At 43.2% G+C, this 10,703-nt stretch overlaps 1 protein-coding gene across 2 annotated transcripts in view; it reads left to right on the top strand.

Annotated features, from left to right (window-relative positions):
• Positions 1-10,703, top strand: part of SLC25A13 (solute carrier family 25 (aspartate/glutamate carrier), member 13) — a 132,979-nt gene that overhangs the window by 73,126 nt on the left and 49,150 nt on the right. For both annotated transcript variants that reach the window (XM_015558316.1, XM_015558315.1), the window contains 2 exons: positions 1,623-1,707; positions 2,183-2,341. In XM_015558316.1, the coding sequence (XP_015413802.1) occupies positions 1,623-1,707; positions 2,183-2,341 (244 nt within the window). The remainder of the gene's footprint in view (positions 1-1,622; positions 1,708-2,182; positions 2,342-10,703) is intronic.

The raw sequence follows: 10,703 nt of genomic DNA, 5'->3' as shown, positions 1-10,703 counted from the left end.
CATCAATGATAAGAGAGAGTCATTGACTGGCTGCCTCTTGCACCTGCCCTACTGGGGATGGAGCCCACAACCCGGGCATGTGCCCAGACCAGGAATTGAATCGTGACCTCCTGGTTCATAGGTCGACACTCAACCACTGAGCCATGGCGGCCGGGCGAGACTTTTATTTCTTATATAATTTTTAGATTCCCTCCTGTGCTCCATTTGGCAGCGCTTTCCCACACGTTTTCCTTCAAGCCCTCTGCAGCTTTGGAGAGTTTGTGATGGTTGCTTATTAACACTGGTCGTGAGCGGGTTTGAGGGGGTTGGTGAGGTTTACAGTGGGAGGTGCCTGGCTGCTGCTGAGAGATTTGGAGCAATTCATGAGGGGCTTGCCTGGAATATTCTTTACTTTGAGCCCCAGTGGGCCTGACCACATTGACAGAGGTCGTCCACCTGGTAGGCTCCGTGCTAACATTCATCCTCGACAAAGGTGTGCAGAAGGAGGAATCTTGCTTATCTCATTCATGACCATGCTGCACTTCTAGCATCAGAAAAGTTAAATATAAGTCTGGGGTTTCATTTATTTAATCTTTTAAATGAAGAGTTAGTGATAGTGGTAGATTCTTCCCACCCTGTTATTTTCAGAGTATGTTCACTTGTTATTTTGATACCAGAACTTTGCTAAGCATTGCACATTTTTCGTCTTTTTTTAAATTAAAGTATAGTTGGCATACAGTATTATGTTAGTTTCAGATGTACAACATAGTGATTTGACATGTCTATATCTTACAATGTGCTCACCACCCTCAGGCTGGTAACCCCCTATCACCGTGCAAAGCTACCGATTATTATGGACAATATTCACCTTCACCATATTTACTTGTGTCTCTCCACCTTCTCCCTCCTGTTTGTTTTTTGTTTCTGAGTCTATTTTTGTTCTGTTCTATTTGTTCATTCCCATGGCATATTTGTATCCATGTGACTAAAACAGTACCTTTCTTATAGTTGCATCTGTCAAAATGCAGTTACTATTGATGTCCGTCTATACAGGGATAGAGTTGGAAATACCCCATACAATTTGCAGAAGAAATGTTTTATGTTTATAAAGATGCATATTTCTATGTAAAGTTGTTTTCAGTGAAATGACTTTGAAGGATATTGCAAATTACCTCATTGTATTAGAATTGTGTTACTTTGGTAGCGACTAAAATTCATTGGGTTGATTTCTGGGGTTGGTATTTATTTTTGTGGCTCACCAATTTTAATTATCGTGGCTTTTGAAAAAACAGATTTTATTGAATGTTTTTATTCATTCAACAGGTATTTAGTAAGCACTAACTGTATGCCACCCTCCTTTGACAACTCTATATACATGTATAGGAGGCAACTGATCAATGTCTCTCTCCCTTCTTCTCTCTAAAAATTAATAAAAAACATATCCTCAGGTGAGGATTTAAAAGGTAAAAAAAAAGAAAAACACCACTTACTGAACCTAACCCACTTCCTCTTTGACATTTCAGTTGTATCATGAATTTAGAAACTAGTGGGTAATTTAAAAAAATAATATGTGCTCACTTATACTCCGTGTTTTTTTCTGTTTCCTTCTTTCCCACTCTCCATTTCCCGTGCGTGCAAAGCAGAAGGCCCCAGTCGATTCATCTCGCCCAGTTCTCCTACAAGTCGCAGAGTCAGCCTACAGATTCGGTCTGGGTTCTATTGCTGGAGGTAAGTCATAATGAGTTCGCATTTTTCATGTTTATTATTCCTTTTATTTTTTCTCTGGCTTTCCATCTTGAAATATTAAAAACAAACGCCCTCTAGTCTGTCCCTAAGCCACTTACAAGTCTGGACCTGTGAAATGGGACAAGAGCAAAGGGAATTGTTCCCCTATCTGCACCTGATTAGATACTTAGATGTGGCTTTTTTCTCTTAATTTATCTGCAGATAGGCTTTCTAAAGACAGGTATTTAACAGTGCAGTTAGACTGTAGGGATGTGCTTCTTGAAAACTGACACCTCTTAACCTTTCATTCACTCTAATGAAAATCCATAATTGTTAAGGGTAATTGTTAGTACAGTTTTAAAATCTGTTCATGCTAAATTACGTTTTTTCTTTGGTCAATCTTCTCTTTGACTTTGCCTCCCCTTTTCCTCAGACAGACCTTCATTCCTTCTGAAATGTTGGTATTATTTGATTTCAGCTGTGGGAGCCACTGCCGTGTATCCCATCGATCTTGTCAAAACTCGAATGCAGAACCAGCGATCAACTGGCTCTTTTGTGGGAGAACTTATGTATAAAAACAGCTTTGACTGTTTTAAGAAAGTGCTACGCTACGAAGGCTTCTTTGGACTGTATAGAGGTTAGTGCCATGTGCTAAATTCATGCAAGGTGAAGTAATAGCCAGAGGTTTGGTTTTCCATCTGAGTGCCTGAAATGTATTAGAGAGGCTGTGCTGAAATGGAAATGCAGCACATTCTCAATTATCCATGCTAATGGGAGTGGGCCGGAGGCATCTGGGGCATGGCTAATGAAAACAGCCCATAATCTGAAAACTAGCTATATTGCTTGTAATATATTTTATTTCATAAAATAATTATGTTTATAAACATCTTCAGTGAGTTTTTAAAAGGCTCGTAGTTTGTGTCCTTGAAATAACTCCACTCACCAGCTCACAGGGAAAGGCATCCTGGAGACAGGACAGAGCCTCCTGAGATTAATGAGTCTCCTTGAATAGACACAGGAAAGTCCATCAGGTGAGAACCAAGGCTCAGTGGAGCTCTCCTTTCCTGCCTCTCTCTGAGTTCAAGTTGCTTCTTCCCTGCCTCTACCTCTGTACCCAGTGGAGTTGATTCACACACTAGCCAGGTAGTCCTTCTGGACCCAGCTGCTCCTTTAATCATCTCAGGTTCATTAAGCAGTGAGAACAGCAGTAAAAAGTATGCCATCGCTCACGGAAAGAATCCCATAGTCCCTGACTGCTTTTCCATTGGCACTGACTATTTTCCAACCTCTCTCCTGTTGTGATGGCCGTCTACAGAGAAAAGTAGCAGGAGTATTTGTATCAGCTAGAGTATGGTTTCACAAGGCAGTTCAGGCTGAGCCACTTGGCCATTTGGCAACTGCAAAGTCGGCGGGGTCTTCCCTCCTCTCCCTACCCCCGCAAGGTACAGGCCTTAACTGGCAGCCAGGTAAGCCTGTGCCTCTGTGCCTCTTCTGCCATCTGCTGACTCCAGTCTTCCTCTTAAGCACTCACGCTTTAAAAAAAAGAAAAGGAATATAAAAAGACCGCTCATGAAATCTCTCACCTTAGCAACTAGGAGACTTCAGACTCCAGAGGAGTTCCATTTTACAGGTTCTGTTGTGTAGTGGATAACCCCTTCAAAGGCCCTTTGATCTTTTCTTTGCCCTCTTCCCTTCACCTCTGCCTCTTCTGACAATCAGGAAGGTCTTTGACCCCAGGTGATGGATGATGACCCTTGCAGGGTCACTGCCTTCCATTTGAAATACTTTTCCCTCCTAGTGACAACAAACCTGGCAAATGAAATGTCTCCCAAGTAGTGCAAGGTTAATGTCAGAGTTCCTGCTTCACAGAGTATCAGGCAAAGGCAGCCACCTTCCCTGGTCACCTGGGTTCTTTTCTGTAGGGGGCCTTGCACCTCAGGTTGGGCAGATGTTCCAGCCTTGGCGTTGCTTCACAAACTACTTCTGTGAGCTTTCCTTGGTCTCGGGGGAATGTCAAAGGGGTCTTCAGAATGCTGAGAAATACCGGCGTCCGCCTGGTGTCCTTCATGTCCTTGTGTTGACCTGCTTTGTTTTTAATGTTTAATCTGTTTCCAGCTCTTGGACTACGCCTGGCAGGTCTTGATTCTTGGTTGCATCTGCATTTCTTCCTTTGACCTGTCCTCTTGACCCCCTGGACGGAGCAGCCTAAAGCATACCTGAGTGCTGAGCCGCGTGGGGGCCATCCCCCAAACCCCTTGCTGTTGGAGCTATTACGTCTGAGAGAGGGAAGGGGGAGCAAGCAGTCTATTAGATAGAGATGGAGGCTCATTCTGAACCCCTGTCCCTGCTTTAGAAATAGCCATTTATCTAACCTGTTTGGGGTGCCAGGACCCTAAGGGGTTCTCTGTCAGAAGATGATAAGCAGAGTGTGAATATAAGGAGATTAGTTCTGGAAGTCACCTATGTTTATTTATCCCTGATTTCTTATTTTTTTTCTCCAATAGATGATTTTAAAACAAAAGATTTACTATAAAACTTTGTTTAGCTCTGTTCACTGGGATCTTGAAAGCAAAGAGATGATTGACAATTCAGGTTTACAACAAAGATTTACAATCTTGCTTCATAAATTACCTGTTGCTATTGATTGTTTGGGGACCAATTCCCTTTAGTGCCTTGCACAAGATCCTTAATTAATAATTGTATATAACTGTATATGTGGAAATGCTTATTGCTGGGCAAGAGGAAGATTTGATGAAAATGGGAAACCATCATTGCTAGCAAAAAAAGTATAATAAAAACAAAAAAGACCTGAAATATTTCTGAGAATCAGTATTCTAACCTTTGTGTATAAAGTCAGGCTATAAAACACCCTACATCTGATTCTTTGACTATAAATCTCTCATTAAGTGTAATTTTATTGTTTTAAAATGCTATTATTCCCGGGGAAAATGGTTAAGTTTCAATTTTGAGAATTTAAAATTGCTGCTGTTAACGCTTCACCTAGCAGTATTTGAGAAGGTGTCAGAGTACATCTCTAATTAATAAACATGTTTCGAAATATTGAGCATATTTTTTCCTGTTCTGGAATTTTACTTAACATGTAATTTTCTGCATCAAGACATATATAATTGCTAATATTTTCTGAATAGTATAATTTGGGAATGTTGCATAAGTAAGGTCCCTTCCCTATTTTACCATTGTCTTTATTTATATTTTGGGGGAAAGTTGGCAGTCGGCTCTGGAAGAAGGTGACTGCTTGCGTGTATTCTTATTATAAGGTTAATAAGGAGCTCTCTCCCTCTTTTTTTCTTTTAAAAAGAATACAGATTTATAAAGGGAAGCTCTGTTTGTATTTAGGAGTAAGTCCTCGTGAAACTACGAAAATGTGGGTTATTTTTAAGGAACTTTTCCAGCACTCCACAAGTTGTTCTCTTTCCTTCTCTGGTGGTGGCCAGCATCTGTCCGCACAGTCCGGGAAGCTACCCCATCCTAATCAGGAAGCACGTTTGAATCACTGCCACTTCATCCAAAGGAGACAGATAACACAGCATGCGACTGTTAGCAGTTGTCCTCAGTGGACACGGGGTCCTGTGCCTCAGTGCGCCATGCGATTTTAGTATTGTGGTTGGTTAGGTCTTATTCTTCACATCTCTGTACTTCTTGGTCTCTGGAAGTCTCTTATTTGGGTAGGGCTAAGTTTTGATTATTAGAAAAAGATCCCCTTAGAAGTCCTATGAGACTGACTCTGCAAACCTTCTCTACAACACAGACTACTCAAAGGGATTGTTTTTCCTATAATTTTTGAAAACCAGGCCCCCAGGCTAAGTCTCTCTGTATGAAGGGAAACAACACCTGAGCTAATCCAGAGCTCTCTGAAGTCACTTGTGAACATCTTTCTCTGTTTCCTCCCAGTCTTCCGAGTGATTAAACACACTCAGGTGTTTAAAATCCTTAATGAATTACCTGACAGCTCATTTGGTTTGAATGAATCGCATGATCCAGTGAGTCAGTTATTGGTCTGCTTTAGACTTGGCATATTAAAGAAAAACAATTGATTGGGTAATCATCCATAATGAAATGCTCTTCACGTTCCAGGAATAACTAATTTCTGCCTTGAAGCTTTGCCACACTCTCCTCCCTTCGATGCTTTAGGTAATGGGATGAGTAGCCTGAGAAATTGGAAAATGTTTTGGGGAGGCTCTTGGGGAGAAAGATGGGTTCAAGAGAAATCAGGATCCATGAGAAATACTTTTTAAAGGAAGGTTTTGATTTTTGTTTCTGTTGGAGAAGCCTTAAAGAAAATCTGTCAGAAAGAAAAATTAGATCATTTTATAAATTAAACTTAATTTGTGCACTACATTATCTTTGGGGTAATTAATTAGATCATTTTATAAATTAAACTTAATTTGTAGCACTACATTATCTTTGAGGTAATTGGCAATATGTGTGTGTGTGTGTGTGTATGCATTATTATTAATAAGCCCATGATCCAGGCTTGCAAGGTTTTCAATGTGTCTATTTCAGGTTGTATGTGTGGTGCAAATGCAGTCATCTTCCATCCTGGAATGTTCTCAAGGTGACATCTAGAGGATATTGTGGTGATATCTCGGGAAGTTATTGATATGTGTGCATTCTAGAAGGAAATTTTGTCAGACAGCTATTTTCTGCCAAGTCTCTTCTTGTGGTTAATGGTTCTGTTGAAGGGAATATCCAAATTGTATGATCCACAGTGAGATCTCATCTTGCATAATTCTTGTGGATAGAAATAATTTAAAAAACTCCAGCACCAAGAGAAAAAGATAGGAACTCCTACAATTCTGTTTTGCATAACTTAGGAACCCATACATCCTGAATGTTTTGCATAACTTAGGAACCAACCATCATGAATCTGTGAACTGTACTGACTCGTGGATGCCCACGCATGCCCACCAAAGCTTCTAATGAGTGCAGAATGATTGCCTTGAGTTTCGTCTTCTTGGTCAATTTCTGCACATTTTCTTTGAGGGTATCAAACTGTGACAAGATCAAAAGGCAGATATTTGGTCATAGGAGACCAAACAGAAATGAACAAAAGACTTAGGCAGTCCATGAGCTGGGTCATCAAATCTCCAGAAATCTACTAGTACCTACAGTGAGCCAACTGAACTGAGCACAGGGCATTTAAGTAGGAGAATAAGGTAACACTAACTCAAACTAGTGTGGGACAGAGTATTGTCTTAGGCTTGAGAAAGCTAGATGAGCTTAGAAAACTGGGAAAGGTGACAAAAAGATGGAACCAGACATAGCCTCAGGAAGATTAATGACCGAACTAGTTCCAGGTCTTAAGAATGACCATTTCTAACTAATTAGCTATTGTCAGTTGCTGAGACCAAAAGAAGGGAACTAGATTAAACCTCAGCACCAAGGAAATAGTTTAGATAGAAGAAAACCTAACCAGGACTTTGAAAGTAGCCATAGACCAGAGTGAAAAACTGAAGGAGAGGGTCCGATCCTTTTCAATGATCTTCACTTCTAGAAGGCCCCAAACAGAAGAGGAGTCAAAAGAACTGTTTTTCTTAGGCCATAATCTTGCTCTGACATTCCCAAAGCCATCCTGAGCCAGAGGTAAGATAACAGATGGTTCTTGCCCACGTTGAGTAAAACATTTAACCCAGATAAAGGAGCATTTAAATCTTAATATCTGCATCGTGCCTCCCCTCCCCTTTCCCAGCCCCACTGTGGTCACCTTGGGGTGGGACCCTGGATTGCAGCGAGCTCTGTGAAAGGGGGTAGTGTCCTTGCGAGGGTGGCAGTGCCTCATGTCCAGGGGCAATATGAGTCAGAAGCAGACAGACAAGTGGGAGGAGGCGGAGGGAGGAAGGAATGCTTGAGCAAGTGAAGAGAGAAGGCCACGGAAATCGGAGCAGGAATAAAAGCTGTGAGGCAGGGCGGGCAGCGTGCTGATAGCTCCCGAAGGAAGGTTAATCTATTGTTGACAGCCAGGAGGGCTCTCTGGGAGGACGGGGCAAGTGGAGTGGCCACAGGGGTGAGGTCAGGAGGGTAAGAATGTAACATCGGAGGGGTTGCCTCCGGGGTGAAACTAGATAACACAAAAAGTGCTGGATGTGGCTTTAGCTACAGGAATTGGGGTATCTCACGCTTTAATTTCCCCTGCCGAAGTCTGCTTGTCTCTGCCCGGAATGCCTTCTTTCCCATTTTTGCTGCTTTGAGCTACCTTCCTCGAGGCTGAGCTGGCCACTCCTGAACTTACTTTTGTCTGACCTGAGACAGAAACGCTGCCTTAGTTAGAGGGTTTCTTCCTTGCCTTGGCTGCTCCATACCTGTGCTCCTGCTTGTCTTGTATCAGCGTGCCCCCTTGGGACGCTTAATACACTGGTTCCAGCGGTCCGTGCGCCAGCCGTCACCCTGGCCCTGACCGGCTGCTTTCCCTGAACCTCGTGCCCAGTGGGTTCCCTGACTCTCACCTGGTCAGCAGGTCATCACCTGCAGCTTGGCTCTGCCATTCAGTGTCTTCAGCGTCTTAAAGAGCCTAAAGTTGAGAACCTGGAGAGAGTGAAGGAGACATGATGTGGAGGCCCACACAGCCACCATCCTTATGTGAGAGAGCCTAGCTGTGCAGGGTGCCGGCCCCCTGGGAGTCAGGCCCAGAGAGCCATCTGGGCTGGAAGAAATGCCTTCGTGGAGCAGAGAAGGGAGTTGGAGCAGTGAGTCCACTAGAGTGAACAGGGAAGAGCTGAGCGTTAGGGGGATAGAACCCTGGTGTGAGCACAGCGTTGGACCTGAATTCACTGTGAGTGCCACTGCCAAGTCACCAGATAGTTAGTGATGTGGGACAAGCTGTTTAGCCTCTCTAGATTCTAGTTCCCATGAAGGAAGGGATAGTGATGATGATGGTGATGAACATAAAAATAACCAAAAATAAAAAACCCCACTCTGTGATACTTACTATGTACTTAGCACTGTTCTGAGGGCTTCATTTTATCTTTACCCCATGAAGATGGTTCTGCGTTTATCCCATTGTACAGGTGGGGGAACTAAGGCACAGAGAGATTGGGTAACTTGCCCACAGTTGCACAGCTAATAAAGAACAGCGTCAGAATCCAACCCCAGCAGCCTGGCTGCAGACTCGGTGCTCTTCTGCTGTTCAGTAAAAATGACGTTGTAAAACGTTGCTTAGCCTCAAAGGTTGAGAAATGCTTAAATTCTTAACAAAAACGTTTTATTGTAGCTTAAGAACATAGTTGAAAGTGTGCCAAATGTGTGCTACTTCCTTATCTTTGCCCAAAGTAAGCAGGGCCACTAGATCAGGGGTGGGCAAACTTTTTGACTCGAGGGCCACAATGGGTTCTTAAACTGGACCGGAGGGCCGGAACAAAAGCATGGATGGAGTGTTTGTGTGAACTAATATAAATTCAAAGTAAACATCATTACATAAAAGGGTACGGTCTTTTTTTTCAATAGTTTTATTCATTTCAAACGGGCCAGATCCGGCCCGCGGGCCGTAGTTTGCCCATGGCTGCACTAGATGCTATGAGGCCAGATGTGCTCTTGCTACCCAGGGACAGCACCTCTTAGGATGGGCCTGATGCCATGGCAACAGCATCATACAGAGGCGCCTCCACTTACGGTGGGGTTACATCCTGATAAGCCCATCGTAAATTGAAAATATCATAAGTCAAAAAAGCATTTAATGCACCTATCTCCCAACCATCGCATCTGGGCCCAGCGGTTTCTGCTGAATGTGTATCACTCTCACAGCACAGTCAAGTAGGAAGTCTGAAGCCAAGGGCCCTCTGTCCTCCTAACCTGATTCTGGACTGTGACCATTATTCCGGGCACATCGCCTCTTGTAAAGCAGAGAGAAACATCCCATTTTTAAATACATGATTTAGGTTGTGAGCAGTGTCTGGCTCTTTATATACATTTACTTGTGTGATTATCATAATAAACCAGGGAGTCATAAATAGCATCCTCGGTTTACCATTGAGTACCCTAGAGTTCCAAGAACAACATCCCCAAGGTCACTCAGCACGAAGGAGGTGCAGGCCGAGGCTTGCAGCCCAGAGCCCTTGGTCCAAGCCATTCATTTTGGTACAGGCCATTGAAAAGAAATGGTTTTAATTAGGCCAGCTTTGTTAATGAGTTTCTTTCATAGTATCTCCCAACTCTGAGACTCTAAACCTTTTTTTACAAAGGTTTTAAGTGATAGCATAGTAGCCCTCTGACCCAGGACACTGCTACTTTTGAGGGTGCTGTATGAAGTGAAATTGGGGGTTCCTGATGTGGGCTTCGTCCCCACACCTCCAGCTCAGTTCTCATTGAGTTGCACCGAGGACTGGAATCAGAGGGGATAGTGTGATTTATATCTCAGCCCCATGAAATTTGAAGACCAAACGCTGTATTAATATTGTACCCTGTAAATCTTTTCTCGCATTAGCAGCCTTCTGGTAAAGTTTGCCCAGGAAGCATGGCCATGTGTGCTGATGGAGCTGAACTAAAATGAGAAGATTAGGGAACTAACCACACTAATAAATTTCATTTGAGGCCGTTAGAAAACAGACGGCTGTTTTGACAAGTTAGAAACAACACACACATCCATTCTCTGTTTCTAATGGTTAAAATGAATTTCCAGAATCCAACAGAAACGTCTTATATTAGAAGCCTAATTTTTCTGTGGAGTCACCCAGATGTCAAATCTAGATGTGCTTTCGGCTTCAGTGTGATCGCGCTGAAGCGCCTGAATGAGACCAGCTGTTTTAGGTATTACGGAGCCACATTCTCCTCCCCCCTCTGCAGCCAAGGGACCAGGAGGGTTATTGAAACCCCCACCTCTGTGACTTTTCATTGTCCCACAGATCACTGCCCCTCCCAAAGGGCATTGACCCAGCATGAATGGTGTCAAGGCCACATCTGTAGTGCCACTCAGATTGTCGTCCGCAGCCACCTTTGTTTCCCTACCGAGGCAGGGGGCTCCCCACAAGAATGGTACTCATCCAGTA

The sequence above is a fragment of the Myotis davidii genome, unplaced genomic scaffold (genome assembly GCF_000327345.1).
Source record: "Myotis davidii unplaced genomic scaffold, ASM32734v1 scaffold187, whole genome shotgun sequence".
Taxonomy (NCBI): Eukaryota; Metazoa; Chordata; class Mammalia; order Chiroptera; family Vespertilionidae; genus Myotis; species Myotis davidii.
The sequence above is the reverse complement of the archived record's forward strand: the minus strand, read 5'-3'. Positions and strand labels throughout refer to the sequence as shown.